This window comes from Apium graveolens, chromosome 3 (assembly GCF_009905375.1).
Source record: "Apium graveolens cultivar Ventura chromosome 3, ASM990537v1, whole genome shotgun sequence".
Taxonomy (NCBI): domain Eukaryota; kingdom Viridiplantae; phylum Streptophyta; class Magnoliopsida; order Apiales; family Apiaceae; genus Apium; species Apium graveolens.
The window spans coordinates 11,874,323-11,896,922 of NC_133649.1; the positions used below are offsets into that span (position 1 = coordinate 11,874,323).

Sequence of the window (22,600 nt, forward strand, 5' to 3'; positions counted from 1 at the left end):
AACGGTTAGTCGATTTCTTTCAAATCCTGGAAAGGAACACTGGGAGGCTGTTAAGTGGATTCTCAGGTATCTTAAAGGTACAACGAATATGTGTTTATGCTATGAGAGAGCTAATCCAGTCCTGAAGGGATATACAGATGCAGATATGGCCGGGGATATTGATAGTAGAAAATCTACTTCAGGTTTTCTTTACACTTTTGCAGGGGGGTTGTGACATGGCAATCAAGATTGCAGAAGTGTGTCGCACTATCCACCACAGAGGCAGAATACATTGCAGCAGCTGAAGCTGGAAAAGAAATGTTATGGTTAAAGCGATTTCTCCAGGAGCTGGGTATAAATCAAGATGATTACAAGGTATATTGTGACAGTCAGAGTGCCTTGGACTTGAGCAAAAATTCAATGTACCATTCTCGGACAAAACATATTGATATTCGCTATCACTGGATACGTGAGGTGATGAATAAACAATTGTTGAGACTAGTCAAGATTCACACAAAAGATAATCCGGCAGACATGTTAACTAAAGCGGTTACCCGGGAAAAGATAGGATTATGCCGAGACATAATTGGCATGGATTATAGATGATCGATGGTTCAAGATACAGCTGGAGGGGGAGAATTGTAGAGTCCAGCTGCATTCCCGTTCCTCAAGAAGATTACAGCTTGAGTACATTTAATATTACATTGTTCAACAATTACGGCTTCAACGTTTCACACAACAAGCTGCTCACCTTTTTCACACACACACAAGACTGAAGATTGGCTATAAATAACATAGTTCATTTCAGTTTAAATATAACAGAAGGAGAGTCTCCTCTGGATAGAAAAATATATAGTAGAATGGGTTTGTTTTTGTATTGTAGGTGAGTGTGTGTTATTCCTCCTACATATAATTCTATTTTTGTGTTTAATAGAAGAGTTTTTCAAACCCAACACTAACATGGTGGCATATGTGGTAATTTTTTACAATTTGATGGATACAATGCTAAAATGGGGTTAATGTTACTATTCAAAAGGGCCAGTAGGAACTATTATATACATAGATGAGAATAACACTACTACGTTTTCTATAAAAAATTAACGAGAAGTTGTTTATCAGGGACCTTTTACATAAATTGAAATTTGAACTTCATCCCCTGCCGCCTATTTGATACAACAAAGAATGCTCTTTATTTCCCTTTGAAGCTCATGCTCTTCCGCTTTTGATTTAACGAGAAACGCCTGGCCATCGCAGGGTTGTAAAATTTCCTCATATGATCTGATAATCTATGGATGGCCTGTAAATCACCAATAGAAGAAAGCTGCATCAAAAATGAATCAAACTTTCTGTAGGGTAATTTCAATCCCCTGTTAATGACTTCTTCCAAGAGAAAAGAAGCATCAGTTGTGTTATTACAACCAAAAAGGCCTTCAATCATCACACAATAAGAATCAGTATCTGCTATATAGCCCTTCTTTTCCATTTCATGCCAACACTCAAAGGCTCCATCAGGATCACCTATCTCAAAATACATCGTAATTAGCATGTTAAAGGTTTGTACACTGGGCACACATCTCACCTCATCCATTTTCTGGTACAACCTGAGTGCTTCTTCCCGGTTTTTGCTGTCACAAAGAACTTTGAGAAAACAGTTGTAAGTCACTATATCAGGAGGATAACCCTTGTTTCCCATCTCATCCAGGAATTTATAAGCTGCTTCTATCTTTCCGGCTAAACACATGCCTTCAATTAGTTCTTTGTACGTTGATACATCAGGGAGGGTTCCACTGCCTATCATATCACCTAGAAGTTTAAAAGCTTCATCCGTTTTATTGCACTGGACAAATGCCACAATCATAATTGCATATGTTCTTGCAGTAGGAGAAGACAAGGTTGTGCCTCTTGTTCTCATGAATTCCAACAGTGCAGCAGCTTCTGTCACCATTCCTGCCTTGCAGAAGGTGTCTATGGCAGTATTGTACGTAAAATTTTCAGGTGTAAACCCCATTTTAATCATAACATCAAGTATGTCCATACCTCTAGTAGGGTTCCTAACTCTACACCACCCAAAGAACAGAATGTTGTATGTGTTAGCATCGGGTTTTACCTTACTTTGCATCCTCCTAAACATGCCTTCTGCATCTTCAACAAGACTACATTTGCAAAGTGAATCCAACAGCAAATTAAAAGCATTGATTTCTGGTTGCGTCTTCACTCGTATCTTCTTTTTCTTGGCAAATTTCTGAAGATGGGTCAGATGCTTCTCAGTGTACTGTCTTAAAATCCTCAGCAAAACCTCAACCGGCACTGAAGTTTTGTTGCTCCTCTTCATGTAATCTAGCATGTCACAGACAATCCGAAATTGTTTAACCTTGTACTTTGTACTAGACAGTATGTCAATCATCTCATTATAAGTCTTAGCCTCATGAGCATAATTATCCTGATGGCCTGCCCACGTAAAGAATCTAAACGCCAACTTCTCCTCATAATGAAGCCTTTGGAGCACCATCATCACTAATGGAGTAGTCAAATTTACACCAAGTAGTTCAAGATTTTTCTCCAAATCAACATTTGCACTAGAACCATCAACAATTGTCGTATACACCTTATCAGCATCACTTGTACAATCATACACCATTGAGTCCACCTGTGCAGTATCAGAACAATAAAACTTCATCATAACTAAAGCTGACGGAAGTAACAATTTGCAAACACCATTAGAACGTCTGCAAAAAACCATTTGCAAACTCTCCAACAACGATAACTTTGAAGCTGAAAAACTAAAATGCTGCATATGGGTGCTAAACTTAATTGAAGAAAGAGCCACATTGTTATGAGAATGACAATATAAATGTTTTTGCCCGAGTTTAGTGCAAAAATATCGAGATGATGGTTCCGATGAACCAAATGCAGGACTTCTCGAAGCACAAAAATATGTTCGCCTAGCAGGACCAGAAAAAAGTTTCCTAAACATTGCAGAGATAGATATTTAAAGATAAATGTATCCAAAATATAGAAAATTACAACACCTTTAGGTGAGTAAATTATTCAAACAGGTGGTGTGCATAGAGGAATATTACATATATCTCTAGCTTGACTACCAGATATTGTTTGTGACAAGGATCAAGTACACTACAGGTAAGCTTATATATAGGTAAAGCTCCTACAAACAACGGTTCTATTTTGTTTATCTAGTCAGTTTCCCCACACTTCACCGGACAGGAAACGATCTAATCTTACTGTGCTGCTCGGTTTTATACATTTACTATTTATACGTATTTCGAGATTGCTACAAAGTATAGCTTCATAATATTTTTTTAATTTTTTTTTTCAATATTAGAAAAAAAAATTAAAAATATTGTGGAGTTATATTTTAAAGAAGCATTGAAAAGCGTGCCGAAAAATAATTTATAAAATTCAATGGGACAGAGGGAGTATGTTATTTAAACTGCCAGAAATTTTATTCATTTTTCGAGATAAAAGGTAAATCGGATTTATTACATTTAGGATGGGAAAAAAATAGTATTAATTTATCGAGCATATACAACTAGATTATCATTTCTATTTAAAGAATTATTTAACAAAAGAAAATATTTTTAAGCGCTGAAGCATATGTTAATAAGAGAAAAATTAACAAATTTATCGAGCATATACAACTAGATTATCATTTCTATTTAAGGACTTATATGAGTACGTACCTATTTTAGTAATAAAATTAACAAATTTTTAATCAAGTTGTGTAATTACTGTTAGAAAATGGAAAGTTTGAGGCATATTTTATATATGTTATTGATATGATTTCCGGAAACTAACACTTGAAGGTTGTTCCTTAACATGAGGACTTAAACTTTCGTATTTGGATCTAAGATATTTTCTTAGTGGAATGCATGAATATATTGAGACAAAGTTGCTTATTTGTAATGGGTTATGGGATTTTGTCCCACATTGGTATTGTAAAAAAAAGATATTGAGTTTATATAGCATCTTGTGTTAGTGTTGTTTACAACTACTAGCATAAGTGGAATGCTTGTGTGGCCTAGAGCTAGTGAGAACTCTTATATTTTTCTTTTCTATTACAAGTTTAATTATTTATATTGATTATTTAATTATTAATATAAAATATATTGAGTAAGGATTATTTTAATCATACTCTCAATATATTTTGTAATATTAATATTAATTAATCAGGATATAATATAAATAATAAGAAAAACCCATTTTGTTTACTTTTTCTGTTTTGTTACTTGGTGTACCACATCGAGTAAAATAGAAGAAGAGTAACTTGAGATGCCTATATATTGAGAGGTACACTTGAGATAAAAATGACACAAGTCGCGGTACCTACCTCGCAAACATATATGAGTTGCATAGGTTTTTTGGGCAAACTGAGGTGCGAGTCGCCGTTGATCATTGTTGGTTCTGTGGCCAAATTGATCTGTTGTTGTTTTATCCTGGAAGCGATATTCCTGCATTCCATCACAGCTTAAGTGGAGGGCAATAATCTCTTCAAGAACAGTCAAGTCCTCTTGAAGGGTTTGGCGACTCAGCTGTTGTGCTCTTCTTCTTATCAGAATTTGGAAAGCGATAAGAGATCAATTTTCTTTACTTTCTTTGTCAATTACAGTCTTTATAGTTTGTTATTGCCTTCGTGTTTTATTTCGTTAGTTGGTTATTTGCCATGTTCTTGTTATTATATATATAACTGCCCATTGTTGCTGTGTAGTTAGAATTATACCCAACAATCTTGAAGAGATTATTTGTGTTATATATTAATTAGCAAGATGGTTAACGAAACTGCTGATGTTCCTAAAATTGTTGAGACTGGTTTTGGTTCTGGTGGTACTACTACCATTGACTGGACCACGTATCGTTTTCCCCATCCAATTGATTTATCGGGTATGCCTAATAAATTCAGTGGTGGAGCTTCTTTTTCTCGTTGGCAGAAAATATGAAGCTCTGATTAACGCTTAAGGATTTATGGTTAGTGGTACAGTATGATCCTCCTGGGTTGGATCAAGAGAAAGCTGAATATGTTAAGGTTTATGCTTTATGGGCTGAGAAGGATGGGGTGGCTAGGGCAGCCATTTTGGCATCCTTGGAGAACACCTTGTTCGATGTTTATTCATCAGATGCCTATACTACTAAAGTCTTATGGGATAAACTGGACCAAACCCATAATACCGATTCTCAAGGATTTGAGAAGTATTCTGTGGCTAGGTTTCTTGATTTTAAGCTGGTGGATGGAAAATCCATGACTGGACATGTTCATGAGTTTGAGATGTTAGTTCATGATTTGGGTGAGTCCGGTATGGTCTTGCTTGAGAAGTTTCGAGTGATGTCTGTGATTGAAAAGCTCCCTAAGTCTTGGGAAGAGTTTGCTCTCTCCCTGAAAAGACAGAAAGGAGAGATCACATGGACTAACTTGATGTTGGACATCTCAGTACAGGAGCAGCACAAGTCCAAACAGGGACATGTGTTGCCTGTGGAACATGGAAGCTCGAAGGTGAATGTAGTGACTGTAGGACAGAAAAGAAAGGTAGTCACCAAGAATGCTAACACTAAACTTGACAAGAACAAGGCTAAGAAACCAAAGGCGAACAAACCGTGTTGGTCTTGTGGACGGGTTGGTCATTGGAGCAAGGACTGTCCAAGTAAGAAAGCTAAGAAACCTGGAGTGGTAGCTCAAGCAAATACTGTGCTTGGACTTGGAACCACGAATGGGCCAGTAGCTAACATGGTCATTGGTGAGGTTGTTGCCTCTGGAACCGATGACGGGTATGTTACTTACAACCCTGTACTACTTTCCACTTATTTGTCACATGAGTGGTTGATTGATACTGGAGCTAATGTACATATTTGTGCTGATATTAACTTGTTTGTATCTTATCAACAGAGTCATGGAGTGACAGTGACGATGGGGAATGCTAGTGCTGCACAAGTGCTTGGAATAGGAAACGTGGACCTGAAGTTTGCTTCTGGGCGGATTCTATCTCTCACTAGAGTGTATCATGTTCCCTCTATTCGTAGAAATATTATAAGTGGAAGTTGTTTAGTTAAAAACGGCTTTGAACTTTCTTTGAAGTGTAATAAAGTAGTTATTACTCATACTGGTACATTCTTTGACAAGGGTTACTTGTCTGATGGTTTGTTTTTAATAAATGTTGAACCCGTTTTGGGTGGTTTTATTAATGATAGTGTTGCACCTTCTGTTAATTGTGTAGAATCATCTGATTTGTGGCACTTACGACTTGGTCATTTAAATTTTGGTGCTCTAAAGATTATGTTGAATTTAGAGTTATTCCAAAGTACGCCATTGATAAGAAATCTAAGTGTCAAGTGTGTGTAACTACTAAACAAACAAGGAAACCTTTTCATAATGTTGCTAGGGATTCAGACTTGTTAGATTTAGTGCACTCAGACATATGTGAATTTGGTGGTGTGTTGACCAAGGATCACTGTAGATATTTCATTACCTTTATAGATGATTGTAGTAGATATTGTTATGTTTATTTGCTTAAACATAAGAATGAAGCACTAGATAAATTCATTATGTATAAAAATGAAGCTGAAACACTAATTGGCAAAGTACTTAAACGTTAGAGGTCTGATAGAGGTGGTGAGTATACGAGTACCTTGTTTAATGAATTTTGCGCAAACAATGGTATAATTCATGAGGTTACTCCACCATACACATCTGAGTCTAATGGGTGGCAGAACGAAAGAACAGAACTTTTAAAGACATGATTAACAGTATGCTAATTAATTTTGGGCTGCCTTAGTACATGTGGGGAGAGGCTCTGAATACGGCTTGCCATATTCTGAATAGAGTCCCTCTGAAACATATGGACAAGAGACCATATGAATTATGGAGAAAGCGTAGGACAAGTTTGAGTTATCTTCGTGTGTGGAGGTGCTTTGCTAAGGTGCTTTTCCCTGAACACAAGAGAAAGAAACTGGGTCCGAAAACTGTTGATTGTATCTTTCTGGGCTATCTTGAAACCACAATTGCTATGAGATTTTTAGTATTAAAATCTAACATAGATGGTATTGTGGCGAATACGATAGTTGAGTTTCGTGATGCAACTTTCTTTGAGGAAGTATTCCCAATGAAGACTGGTATATCTTTGGGCAGTTCTGAGGATGATCCCACTCACACATCAAGTTCTATTCCTGATCATGTGGAAAATATGACAAATGTGGGGGTGGATCCTGGTAATAGCTCTACTCCTAACGAAGTAGAGGAACCTAGAAGGAGTAAGCATGCAAAGGTAGTCAAGGACTTTGGAAGTGACTTTATCACTTACAATGTCGAGGATGAGCCTTTAACTTTCCGTCAAGCCAAGGATTCTTCGGAGTCAAGGCATTGGAAAGGCGCTGTAAAGAGTGAAATTGACTCAATTGTTTCAAACGAAACATGGGAGTTAGTTGATCTCCCTCCAGGATGTTCTACTATTGGATGTAAATGGATCTCAAGAGGAAGCTAAACCCTGATGGCTCAATAAATAAGTACAAGGCTAGGCTAGTTGCTAAGGGCTTTAGGCAAAGGGAAGGCATTGATTATTTTGATACATATTCTCCAGTTTCCCGAATGACAACAATCAGAATGCTTATTGCATTTGCTTCTGTACATGGTCTTATCATCCATCAAATGGATATAAAGACAGCTTTTCTTCATGGTGACCTTAAAGAAGAGATTTATATGGATCAGCCTGAGGGATTTGTTGCTTCTGGTAATGAGAGGAAAGTATGTAGACTAGTCAAGTCCATCTATGGCCTTAAACAAGCACCTATAGACTGGCATAAAAAGTTTGATGAAACTGTTTTAGACTTCGAATTTTTTAGTTAATGAAAGTGACAAGTGTGTCTACTATAAGGTTAGAGGTAATGATTGTGTGATCGTGTGCTTGTATGTAGATGATATCTTGTTGTTTGGAACCAATATTGAGATTATTAACGAGATAAAGAGTTTCTTGAAGATGCACTTTGAGATGAAGGATATGGGTGAAGCTAGTGTGATTCTTGGGATCAAGTTGACTCAGTCAACAGATGGAATAACTTTGTCAGACTCTCATTATATAGAGAAATCTATACTTGAGAAGTATGGTTATTCAAATTGTAGAATCGCTAATACACCATATGATTCAAAAGTTGCCTTAGTCAAGAATAGTTCAGGAGTTTCTGTGTCTCAGTTAAGGTATTCTTAGATTATTGGGAGTTTGCAATATCTTGCTAATGTGAATAGGCCAGATATTTCTTATTCTGTGTCTAAGTTGGCTAGATAAACAAGCTGTCCAAACAAGACTCATTGGGAGGCACTGGATAGAGTTCTTAGATATCTGAAGGGAACTATTTCCCTTGGCTTGCATTACCGGAGATTTCCGGGGGTACTCGAGGGGTACAGTGATGCAAGTTGGATAGCTAAGAAATCTGGTTTCAATTGAGTGACTAGATATGTATTTACCCTTGCAGGTGGAGCAGTGTCCTGAAAGTCTTCTAGACAGACTTTGATTACTCGGTCTACTTTTGAGGCTGAGTTGTGTGCACTTGATGCCACGGGGACGGAGGCTGAATGGTTACATGGACTCATGAGTATGTTACATGTAGTAAGCAAGCCGCTTCCTGCCATTTCTGTTCATTGTGATAGCCGTACAACTATCGACAAAGTCAAAAGTGTAAAGTATAATGCTAAAACAAAGAGACACATCCAAGTTAGACTAAAGTCTATAAGGGGTCTTGTGTCTGATAGGATTATTGCTATAGAGTTCATAGGAACTCAGGATAATATAGCTGATCCGCTGACTAAAGGGATTGAGCATGCTATAGTCCTTAAGTCGAGGTTGGGGATGGGACTGGTAACCCATCATAATTCATCAACAGCGGGAACCCAATACACCTGAGAGGAGATCCCTCAAAGTGTATTCAATGTGGTAATAACAAGTTGTAAGGATGAATTGGTAGTACATCTACCATATATATTTAGATACTTATGTATCTGAGTCTATCCCCTATAAACCTTAAGAGGTACATGAACTGCTAGTTAGCAAGAGTTATTTGAACTCTGAATGGGGTCAAGTCGTTTGACGAGATGATAGCAGTGCATCTCTGGAGATGCCTAGCTAAGCGAATGTAATTGTGTGGTCGCAATTAGAGAAAAGGGTTATTCCTCGAAATATTCAACGAACAGGATCGAGACATGACCACTAACGTCTCAAAGCCGTAGATTGGCACCATAGCCTTTGACTTGTCGTCGTCTATGGAGTGTGGTTACACCCAACGGATAAAGATTCAAGGTGAAATATTCCATCTGTATCCGGTAGCCATCGAAATAGAGGACTTAGGAGGGTTCAAACCCGGGAGGGTACCGACTCTGAAAAGCAAGTCATGATAAAATCTGGTATGCAATTTAATTATGGATTTGTGGGGGATTGTTGGAAAATGGAAAGTTTGAGGCATATTTTATATATGTTCTTGATATGATTTCCGGAAACTAACACTTGGAGGTTGTTCCTTGACATGAGGACTTAAACTTTCGTATTTGGATCTAAGATATTTTCTTAGTGGAATCCATGAATATATTGAGACAAAGTTGCTTGTTTGTAATGGGTTATGGGATTTTGTCCCACATTGGTATTGTAAAAGAAAGATATTGAGTTTATATAGCATCTTGTGTTATTGTTGTTTACAACTACTAGCATAAGTGGAATGCTTGTGTGGCCTAGAGCTAGTGGGAACTCTTATATTTTTCTTTTCTATTACAAGTTTAATTATTTTTATTGATTATTTAATTATTAATATAAAATATATTGAGTAAGGATTATTTTAATCATACTCTCAATATATTTTGTAATATTAATATTAATTAATCAGGATCTAATATAAATAATAAGGAAAACCCATTTTGTTTACTTTTTCTGTTTTGTTACTTGGTGTACCACATCGAGTAAAATAGAAGAAGAGTAACTTGAGATGCCTATATATTGAGAGGTACACTTGAGATAAAAATGACACAAGTCTCGGTGCCTACCTCTCAAACATATATGAGTTGCATAGGTTTTTTGGGCAAACTGAGGTGCGAGTCGCCGTTGATCATTGTTGGTTCTGTGGCCAGATTGATCTGTTGTTGTTTTATCCTGGAAGCGATATTGTTGTATTCCATCACAGCTTAAGTGGGGGGCAATAATCTCTTCAAGAACAGTCAAGTCCTCTTGAAGGGTTTGGCGACTCAGCTGTTGTGCTCTTCTTCTTATCAGAATTTGGAAAGCGATAAGAGATAAGTTTTCTTTACTTTCTTTGTCAATTACAGTCTTTATAGTTTGTTGTTGCCTTCGTGTTTTATTTCGTTAGTTGGTTATTTGCCATGTTCTTGTTATTATATATATAACTGCCCATTGTTGCTGTGTAGTTAGAATTATACCCAACAATTACTCATATACTCATCGTTTATTTATATATTAAAAAGGTTTTATACTCACATAACTTATTTGAGTATGTATTTAGGAGCATTAAACTCTATTAATATATTTTATTAATTCTTGTTTCACTATCGTATGCTTTCTGCGCAAATTTACAATAGTTTTTTTTGCATGGGATCAATCAACTGTCTGAGAACGTGTGTCCACCTTTTCTGATATAACACTAAAAACATATCTCCTTTGACTCGACCGATAATAATGAAATCAGTGCAAATATATTACCAGTCTGACTACTCGCCGAGTTTTTGGAGTTTTAGAACACTGCTTTTGAGTAATAGTTTAATTCAAGCAGCTACTATAAAAAAGGAAATCGGCCGAGTTTTTGAAGTTTTAAAATACTGCATTTAAGAATCCTGCTTTTTGAGTAGTAAAGCAAGCAACTATTATAGTGAAAGGGATCAATCTGTTAACATATATAATGATATTATATTATTGAATAATTTCATTATTATAATAATTTTCTTTTTAGAATATTTTCCTTTATTATATATGGTTGTTGGCTAAATAAACCTCTTTTCTATTGTAATCAACAAGTCAAATTATTATAAAATTCTACTTTATTCTCTTTCTTTTCATACTTCATCATGGTATCAAGAGTTATGGTTCGATTCGAGATAGGTTGATGATGAGTTATATCGGGTTGGGTTCCAAATGTTGGGTTTAAAACATGTGTTATGATTATTGTTTTTTTTTTGTCTTCTTTTTATTCAAATCGGTAATTTTTTTTTCTTGAATGATTTTGAGTTTTAATCATGATCATCGTTTTTTTTTCGATTTGGTTGTATTTCTCATGGGTAAACAAAATTGATTTTGGTTGAATTTTTTTCTGCTAGTTTTGGTTGGGACTCTCATACAACTTTTCTGCTGATTTTGGTTAGAACTCTCATACAATTTTTCTGTTGGTTTGGTTGAGACTCTAATACACACACTCGGTCTCGCTTTGATGATATTGGATCCTTGATGGTATTGTTTTTTCTTTCTTTCACTCTCATCTTCCTTTCTTTTTCTCATGTTGATGATGGGGGTAGCCCTAAGCACATCTGTATATTTCTCCGCCTTTTGTTTTATTTTATTTGGTACTCTAGCCACATTGGCCCTTTGAGAGATTTGTTTAGTTTATTTGGTGCTCTAGGCACATTGGTTTAGTTTATCTGGTACTCTAGGCACACTGGCCCTTCGCGGGATTTGATTAGATTTGGATACAATTTGAATTGGGATATTGTTTTTATTTGGTTGAGGATTGGATATAGTTTGTTGACTTAGATTCAGTTATTTGGAGTTTGTATTGGGTTGATTATGGAGTTTGGTTTTGGATTAGGATTCAGTTTCGCATACAGTTTTGGTATTGTTATCGATGGTTGCAGATTATTACTTTGGTGATGTGATTGCTTTGTTTTCTCTTGGGTTACTGCGTCTTTGGACGATTTCTCTTTTGTTGCTGCATTCTTTTTTGTTGTTGCGTCTTTGGATTCGTTTGAAGTTTTTGGTTTGTTTGGATTCGTAACTCTGTTTTTGGATTTGTTTGGATGCTCTTGAATCTGGGTTGCAGCTTTGGATTTGTTTGGTTACGTGGCTCCGTCTCTTGGTTGACAAACTCCCGATTTAACATCGTGAGTTTGAGGGGGGATGTTAACATATATAATGATATTATATTATTGAATAGTTTCATTATTATAATAGTTTCCTTGTTAGAATATTTTCCTTTACTATGTATGGTTGTTGGCTATATTAGCCCTTTTTCTATTGTAATCAACAACAAGTCAAATTATAATAAAATCCTACTTTATTCTCTTTCTTTTGATACGTTATCACAATCAAGTTACAAATATAGACAATAAGTTGCGTCACGAGACCTTTTTGAAACATATCCTTACCGATTGATAGTATATATAGCTTCTAGAACAACTGGGTCTGGACTCCTGGCACAATCCAGCCCCGCACACCGAACTTATCAAATGTAGTTCCTCATCTTCCTTAACTTTGGCCTTTTGGCCTTGGATTTCACTTGACATTGAATTTGTGCATATTTATCATAGTTCGCTATACATTTGTCTCAATTATTTGTAAATTTTTTTTGAAGAACAAAGGTGTTAATTCAATAATAAAAAGGTATACCGAATTTAATGATCGAATGAAACAAACAGTAAATTATAGCCGTCTGTTCTCATGAAGAGACAGTTAAACGATATTTTGAAGATAATGTATATACAAATACAAGTATCCACTTCATTCATTCTCGTTGAATTACTAGTACCCTCTTTATGTGATACCCTGATGGAGCTATTATTTAAGCTATCGATCAGAAATGCGATTTCATACAAAATTTCATCACCAAATAAAGACCCCCGCTTACAATGAACCTCTCAAAACAACCTGAAAATACAAGTCAAAGATCGAAATAAAAACAAACCAAAATAAATGAAACTAAAAAAGTTTAGATCAGACAGTCGGAACCACAAGATAGGCGTTTAACTCTCGACTCCAACAAGTCTCGTTTGAATCGAAGAAAAAAGCCAACTGAAAGCCCCGATAATGTAGATCTAGAAACACAAACCAAACCTAATAAAAAGGATAAAAATTCTTTCCCTAAAAAGAAAGTTATTGAAAGAAATAAATCAAACAAATAGAAGGATTTGGAATTTTTTATCGGTTAAACTGGTAGAAAAAGTTGGAGGCAGCTCCACTTCATAATTTATTTTAGTTAATTATTTGCAATCTTGATTATCATATATACTTATTGTTCAATTTATAATTTATATGGTTACATGATTTTTGATTTTGGATATTTTAAAAAAAAATTGATCCAAAATTCTAAAAGTTTAAGTTCGGATATTGAATTTTAACTTTAAATTTGAAGTTAATTTTAACATTGCGTCTGGGATCTTGTGTCCTTAATTAGGTTTCATGATGGTAAACGGTAGTAATGAGCAAGTCCCATGTATTTTTTGTCTTAGTGATATCAGGAGTGTACTCAATTGATGTAAGTGATGAAATCGCATGTAATTATCAGTATATTAGCTTTATAGGATTGAAAGTATGTTGATCAACCTATTTTAGTAAAAAAAAGAAAGTATGTTGATCAACCTATTTTAAATGATAACAATGCATACCCAGAATAGCAAACAAGCTAGAATAGAACCAAGTATAAAACAAGTCCTCTAATTTGCTACAATAATTTCAGAACCATGAACTGTGTCAATCAAATGATACAGGCAAATCGCCAGTAAACTTATCAATGAATTGTAAAAATCGAATACTCACTGATCTGTATACAATTAATCTATATAGTCGAAAACTCAAAACTCAAAACTCGAAAGCACATCCTCTCTACTTGACTAAAAGAGCACGAGTAAAACAAATTAAACATATCCGGTATATCTCACTAGTTATACAGTGCGGGAGTGTTCCTATCAAACTCGGCAACAAGATTAGCACTTCTTAGCACCAGCCATGATTCGGAGAGAAAATAGCTTCTTCGTTACCTTGATTACCACTGTATTAATCTTGCTTTTCTTCAATGATTCTTGGTGTTTAGTCCTCGAGCACTGCACAAGCTCTTGATTAATCACCAAACTTTCGGAATGAAAATCATGATCATTCATGTCCTCCCACAACGTGTCCATTTTCTCCTCTGCTCCAGACCCCGAGCTCCTAATTTCCAAATTATGCATACTATTCGTGTCGTTGTCCTCCTCTTTGCAACAATTATACTCTGGAAATACAAGAGATGATATTCGCCACAAAGACGGTGTAATTGTGAGCTTAACACTCTGATCATTAGCTACTACTTGAGGGAAGCTAAAATCATCCATTGCAATGCCCATATGATTCACACAAAGAACATGAAAGTATTTACTTAGAAAAGAAGTGACATGTGTATTCAAATTGCATATAAACTAGTCAAGCTAGCTGATGAGATAATTCTTGTTTAGAAGATTGAGAAGTTTGTGGTCTGCAACAGGGACGTGTGGGTATTAATACAGACAGATAGTTAATGTGAACAACTTAAATGGTTGGCAATGGAATTTAATGTGGGGAGTTGGGAAGTTGTCCCAACTAATGCTAGATTAGTGGGGGTTAATGTACATGTTAAGCTTTAATCTTGCTAATTAAGAATATGATTTATATGTTATGATGAACAAATTGTTTTCACTTTCACATGCATGAAAGAAACATATGCTTGAGCATTAATTCAGTAATGAGAAAGAGTAACACTTGTTTTCATCTTTCTTTTTGTTAATTGATAACATGCCCACGCCCGAAGTCGAACTCCTGATCTCCCATAAGGATCTCCCGTAAGGGTTATAAGAGCTCAGCCACTACATCAATATGTTATTTTGTTTTTATGTTTAGCACATATTTGAGACAAAAAACTAGGATTTTTACTACGTTTGACCTGATCATCTGTGTAACAATTAAAGAGAGAATAAATAAGTAAAGTACATGACACTTACCTTGCATCCGATCTTCAGCAATCCTAACAAATTCTATTATAACTAAACTCTTGCTGCTGCAATTTGTCTTGCGCCTTGCAAAATCTTGAACTCCTCTCAAGAACTTCAAAAATCCAGAAGAACTATATAATGGCATGCTTGTCTCAACCACCGCTAAACCTTGAATATAATGCTTTACCATATCTACCAATGTGAGTCGAAAATTTTCGAAAGACCAAAGCGTATATTACTGAGGGTGTAAAAACAAAAAAAGAAGTGATAGCTAAGAACAAAAATTTCAAAGAAAATTTATTATTTATAGCCACCTTGGGCGGCGGTAACATTACATTCTTACAAATTTCCATCACAATCATGTTATAATTTTGTAAACATCATCAAACGGGTCATCGTCATAATCTTGTATCTAAATTTGTTCGAATATTGCCATATACTATTTTTTTTGTGAGGGAATATTGCCATATAATATTTGACTTAGCACGAATGCACGCTCGTAGATAACCCGCAGCCACTATGTGCGTACCGGTAAACCCTACGAGTAACACTTGTTTTCCTATATTTCACGCACTTGGAAAAAAACTAGGATTTTTTCACCAATAATAATAGGATAACATAACATTTTATTATATTCTTATTATAATAAGCGTATTCTTACCAAAATTTTGGTCCTTACTCTCAAAACAATCTCAACCGTTGATTTGTTAATATTAAAAATATATGATCAAGATTATATTTTTTTTATTAAAATAAGAATTTATTATTTAATGCAATACTAAATAGAATTGATTTAAGATTCAACAAATCATAAATATAACAGGATTACGTTGTTCAACTACTATTCAAATAATAAAATATGATAAAGTAATACAACCGTAGATAAAATATGGTTAAATGTTCTACTGTATATAGCTATATAATATTTCGTCATAAAAAATTAATTAAATTCAATATGCGTATATTTCTCGCAAATTTGTTACAACAATATTGCAACAAATCATCAAAATTAACAATAATATTACAACAAAATCAAAAGTTTATTAAAAAAAGTAAATTTATAAAATTTTAAAATATTAAACAAGTGAAATTTAGAAAACTTATAACATATGTTTGACCTCACCCTACAACTTATGAATCTTTAAAGTCTTGAATAAAATAATGAACGTTCATCTCCTTAAGTCCTTAACAATTAAAAAGAGAGAATAATTACTTTAAATCCGATCTTCAGCAATCCTAGCAAATTCTCTTGAACTATATCTTGCTGCAATTTGTTTTGAGCCTTCTTGAACTCCTCACAAATCTCTTCTATATATAATAGCACAACATGTGGATAATATTTTGAGATTAAAAAGTCTCATTAAAAAGACTAAACTACCCCTGTTTTTAATATTTAAATAGAAGTTGTGTTTTGTGGAAATCGAACTTAAGTTGCTTCATTCTTCTATACAACCTCGTACCACTACACCATATTGTCACATGTGCTTTTTATCATACACATAATATGTAAGTGTGTTAAAGAAATATTTTATTTAACTTTAAAAATAGCTACTTGAATTCCGCAAAAAAATGATAGTTACTTGAATATTTGTACAATTAATTTTAAAAGACTGAATTCCAGATATAAATTTAGGCATAGAACATAAATGGATTATTATCTTATTTATTATTATTTTTTAGTTTGAAAATATATCTCATATATTTTTAACATATTTTTTATTATAAGAAGTAATTAAAATGTACATATATAATTTTTAAAGAAAATATTGAAAATAGAATCGCCTATATATAAATAATCTAGATTGGTATTAAATATTTAGATAAGTTGGAATTATAATGAGTCAAAGAATTTTAGTTTATTTTGAATTTGAAATCAGAATTTGGCCCATTGTTCAAAAATTACTCGAAATTTGACTACATGACTAGCCGAAAAACATTGTCACATCCTACGTTTAGTAAATTTAAATTACAAGTTCGACGAGAATATCTTACCAATAATGTGAACTTTTTTGATATCTTATATTAATATAAATTGATGTGTTTGAGGTATTTATAGGATCAAGTCAATTGATTATTTGTATTAAAATTACTAACTTCACTGGTAGCGCAATAGTGTTTTGAGGCTTGTCCCGGTTTTAAAAATATTTGAAATTTGATATGAGATCTCACGAGATTTGTTAAAACTACGATGATATATTAAATCGATTTATTTTTCATTTTTCACTTAAAAAAACTAGCATTTTAAAAAGAATTCTTTTAGATAAACAATATTTATTGTTCAAGATAATATTGTACAAATATTTTGAATTATTTTAATATTTTAAATTATTCAAATAAAAGTTATATCTATACTATATTGTAGCATTTGATTCAATACATTTTATACTATTTAAAAAATTATATATTGTTCAATAATTTGAAGGAATTAAATAGTTCAACTAATATTTATAAAACTTTATCGAATTGAAAAATATTTAATTTTAGGAGAATAGTATACAATATTATCAAATTATTATATGAAGAAATATTAGAGTTGTAATGAAAGAAACTTAAAAATAGTTTAAATAACAATATAATTACAATTTTTCCTTCAAATTCTTGAAAAAAATCATGAACATCAATAATAAGTCTTACAATATATAATTTATTTTTATTTTACATGATTGATAATCGGTCGCGTAAAAACAGATATGGATTGTTTGTCGGTGATAATGTGAATAGCATATATAAATTATTGCAATTTATTTATTATATAATTTTAATTTTTGAATAATTATAAATACATGTTATTTAAGTAATCAATTGCCTTACTAGATATTAATAATGATTATACATGTACATAAATCAGATATTTAGCATATAAATAATTGAAACCATCGTAATATCCTAAGAAATGTAACATACGATAATTTACATGCTAACATAGACACATATAACTTAATCTTATTTTGTTAAAAGTAGTGTAAAAAAACTAACATTTTTCCAAACATACATACGTTAAATTTCAAAAACTAACATTTTTCATTAAAATCAACTTTTATATTAACAGTAGTGTAAATTTGAAAAAATGACCAAAATACCTCTTTTTAGATGTCCTTTTGCCCAAAATACCCATTCTGGAAAAAGGTGCCCAAAATACCCACTAGATACTCCACCGATACTGGAGTATCAGGATAATACGCCAATTTCAATGGAGTATCAGGATGATACTCCTTTATCAGTAGAGTATCATGGCAGATACTCCTCTGTCAGTGGAGTATCAGTCCGGATAATCCTTTACCAGTGGAGTATCAGTCTTGATACTCCTTTCCCAGTGGAGTATCACTTTTAATTTTTTTAATAAAATATTTTTAAAAAATAAAATTAAAATTTTAAAATTTTAGATAATACTCCACTGACAAAGGAGTATATGGGTGGAGACTCCATTGACAAAGGAGTATATGGGTGGATACTCCACTGACAAAGGAGTATCATCCTGATACTCCCATGTCACTGGAGTATCCACCGGATACTCCACTGAAAATGGAGTATATGGTGGGTATTTTGGACAGCTTAAAATTCTGGTGGGTATTTTGGGCGATTATTATTTAAAAATGGTTATTTTGGTTTTTCACCCTGTAAATTTTATATTATTTTATATAATGATTGCAAGTAATTCTGAATTCAGTTATTCATTTTTTATCTTTTTAAATTGAGTAAATTAATTGTAAGTTAGTAGAGAATTCAGTAATAATATAGACCAGTTATATAGTTTATTTAAATAAAATTCAAATTTTTTGGTCAACTCTATATTCAACATATATGTTAATTTTTAACTTTTTCTTTGTAAACATATCAGATATTAAGTTTATTTGTTTCATTTTAAACGTAACGTACACTGACTATCTGTTTATATTCATTTTGTGTCTTGTACGAAAATGATAAACAAAAAACTCTAGAAAATAACCCGTGCCTAAAAGATGTGATTTGTTGGAATCGAACTTGAGATATTTCATTCACCTATACAACCTCATACCAATACACCATATTATCACATAATATATAAATGTGTTAAGTGAATATTTTATTTAGCTTTTAAGATATTTACTTGAATTCCGGAAAAAAAAGATAGTTACTTGAATATTTGTACAGTTAATTTTAAATAATTGAATTCCAAATATAAAGTTAGGCATATTACATAAATGGATTATTATATTATTTATTAATCATTTTTTAGTTTGAAAATATATCTCATATATTTTTAACATATTTTTTATTATAAAAAGTAATTAAAATGTACATATATAATTTTTAAATAAAATATTAAAAATAAAATCGCTTATATATAAATAATATTTATTGGTATTACATATTTAGATATGTTCGAATTATAATGAGTCAATGCATTTTAGTTTATTTCGAATTTGAAATCAGAACTTGGCCCATTGTTCAAAAAATACTCGAAATTTGACTACATGATCCGACCGAAAGACATCGTCACATTCTACGTTTAGTAAATTTAAATTACAAGCTCGGCGAGAATATCTTATCAATAATGTGAAATTTTTTAATATCTTATGTTAATATAAATTAATGTGTTTGAGGTATTTATAGGATCAAGTCAATTGATTATTTGTATTAAAATTACTAAATTCACCGGTAGCGTATTATGGTTTTTAAGACTTGTCCCGATTTAAAAATATTCGAAATTTGATATGAGATCTCACGAGATTTGTTAAAACTACGATGATATATTAAATCGACTTATTTTTTATTATTCATTTTAAAAAAACTAGCTTTTCAAAAAAGAATTCTTTTAGATAAGCAATATTCATTGATCAAGATGATATTGTACAAATATTTTGAATAATTGTAAAATTTTGAATTATTCAAATAAAGTTATATCTATAATATATTGTAGCATTTGATTAAATGCATTTAATGCTATTTAAAGAAAATATATATTATTCAATGATTTGAAGGAATTAACCAGTTCAACTGATATTTATAAAACTTTATCGAATTGAAAAATATCTAATTTTAGGAGAATAGTATCGTAATGAAATAAACTTAAAAATGGTTTAAATAATGATATGATTACAATTTTTCCTTTGAATTCTAAAAAAATCATGAATATCAATAATAAGTCTTTACAATATATAATATATTTTTATGTTATAACCATGATTGATACTCGGTTGCGTAAAAAATTGATATATATTGTTTGTCAGTAACAATGTGAATACCATATATATATATATATATTATTGCAATCTATTTATTATTTAATTTTAATTTTTGAATAATTCATGTTATTTAAGTAATCAATTGTCTCACTAGATGTTAATAATGATTATACATGTACACAAATCAGATATTTAGCATATAAATAATTAAAACCATCATAATTTACTAAGAAATGTAATATACGATAATTTACATATTGACACGCACACATATAACTTAATCTTACTTTGTTAACAGTAGTGTAAATAAAAAAAACTAACATTTTTCCATACATACATATGTTGAATTTTAAAAACTAACATTTTTCATTAAAATTAACTTTTATATTAACAGTAGTGTAAATTTTATATTATTGTATATTATGATTGCAAGTCATTCTGACTTCAGTTACGCATTTTTTTATCTTTTTAAATTAAATAAGTTAATTGTAAGTTAGTAGTGAACTCGGTAATAATATAACCCACTACATATAGTTTATTTTAATAAAATTCAAAATTTTTGGTCAACTGTGTAGACGACATATATGTTTATTTTTAGCTTTTTCTTTGTAAACATACTAATGACATTCTATAGATTAAATTTAATCATTTCATTTTAAACGTACACTGACTACCCTTTTTATATTCATTCATTAAATACAAATTATACAACACATACAAGAATATATATATATATGTTGTTTAATGAGCTATATTTGAAACGTTGTGTAATTTGGTAATGTTTTGTATGAAAATAATACATATTGATAAATAATCAACTTGTATTTGATATATGTTAGACATTGTACAATATTTACAAATAAAAAAATAGCTAAAAATATTATAATTGTATGATGCATAAGTAAACTCTAGAAAATGTCCTACCGTTATTATGCTGGTTACATCAAAAGCCACAAGAGCTAGTTATTGGTATGCTTGGCACCCTAGGCCGCATAAGGTTACATGTCATTAGACAAATTTACAGCTTAAATGGGTGTCAATTCATGATGGGCTCTCTATTCGTAATGAATTTTTATTTAAAAATTATAAATATATAATTTATTTCATTTTTTATTGTTTATATTTATAAATTTTAATTATCAAATTAAAAATAAAGTTTCACAATTTTTTTATTTAAAAAATATTAAAAATTGATTAAATAGTTTAAAGTGGTTTTTAGTAGAATTTAGTAGAATCAGAATAAAATTACATTTATACAAATTTATTGCACATTAGAATCAAATTTAAAATTGATTTTTTCGATTTTCAATGTTAAACGTTTTATTTATATTTAAATATAATTATTATTCTACATTAACAACGAATTTGATAAAATTCTATAACAGAATTGAAAATTCTATAAGAGAGCGTTCGGAAACTTGCATTTCATTTTAAATGAGAGATTTCAAATGACAGGATTTGAGTTGTCATTTCATTTTTTCATGTTTATACTAATATTTGAATGTTCTTGATTTCAAATTAAATCCAAATCCCAATTCCCAAACAATTTATTTGATCAAATCCAGAATTTCAAATAAAATCCAGTTTTCCAAACGGATCATAATAGAATTATAGAATTGAAAATTGTATACGGTTGTCTATATAGTCTATATTAGATGGTTCTCAGTAAACGCCTATTTTACATATCGAAGGGGTCATTACCTTGCATGTAAATTGTTCGAATATTACAATACTTTTACATATTAACTTTGACTAGCAAGATCTTCAATTTTGGCAAGTTCCCATCATCTTTTCTTGATTCTATTATTATCAAAATTTCGTATGTCGAAAATTATTAAGAGATCGCGCAAAGATGAAATTCAGATACGGATTTTAACCAAAAGAAGGACATACCTAATTTTATTAAAAAAATAGTTAAATCATTCATTAAATTTAACTGAAATTGTAAGACAAACACTTCACATATTTCGAATTTTAGAATTTTACTTAGAGTTTTGCAATCAATATTTAATAACCAAGGCCATGGTGGTAAATATAGGGCTCCGTTGGATTTCTGAACTAGTTAAACACAAGTTTTGTGAAAATAGACCACTTGAATATAAACTTGCAAAAATAGGTTATTACGCCACTTGAAATGACATTGGACCTTGAAATGACGTTGGACCCCTCTGTGCCACTTGAAGTGGTGTAGTATTGTTTGTCCCCCCTTTTTCTTGTTTCTGTGTTGGCCGAATAAATCACATTCAACAAGGTTTTTGGGAGCATTAGAAAGCATAATATGTCGTTATAATATAAATTGTTTTTTGCCTAATATTGCAGTAAAAGTACAATATATACTTTTGTTTGACAAAAAAAATCAGGGAAAAAAATTAAAGAAGATATATTTGTAGACACCCGAACATACTTCCTTAGAAGGAAATGTGAACTATTATAACGAAGAGTGATTTTTATATTTTTTGAAAATATAGTTATTTACTCCAAAATTTAAATTTTGTAATTTTATATAGTAATATTTCTACATTACTTTGACAAAAAAAAT

General features: G+C 31.9%; 1 protein-coding gene across 1 annotated transcript; it reads right to left on the reverse strand.

The window, feature by feature from the left end:
- Positions 1 to 960: 960 nt before the first annotated feature.
- Positions 961 to 3,187, reverse strand: LOC141710595 (pentatricopeptide repeat-containing protein At1g73400, mitochondrial). Its single transcript, XM_074513166.1, has one exon. It carries the CDS (start codon positions 2,951 to 2,953, stop codon positions 1,169 to 1,171), a length of 1,785 nt encoding a protein of 594 aa, XP_074369267.1. The 5' UTR covers positions 2,954 to 3,187; the 3' UTR covers positions 961 to 1,168.
- Positions 3,188 to 22,600: the final 19,413 nt, after the last annotated feature.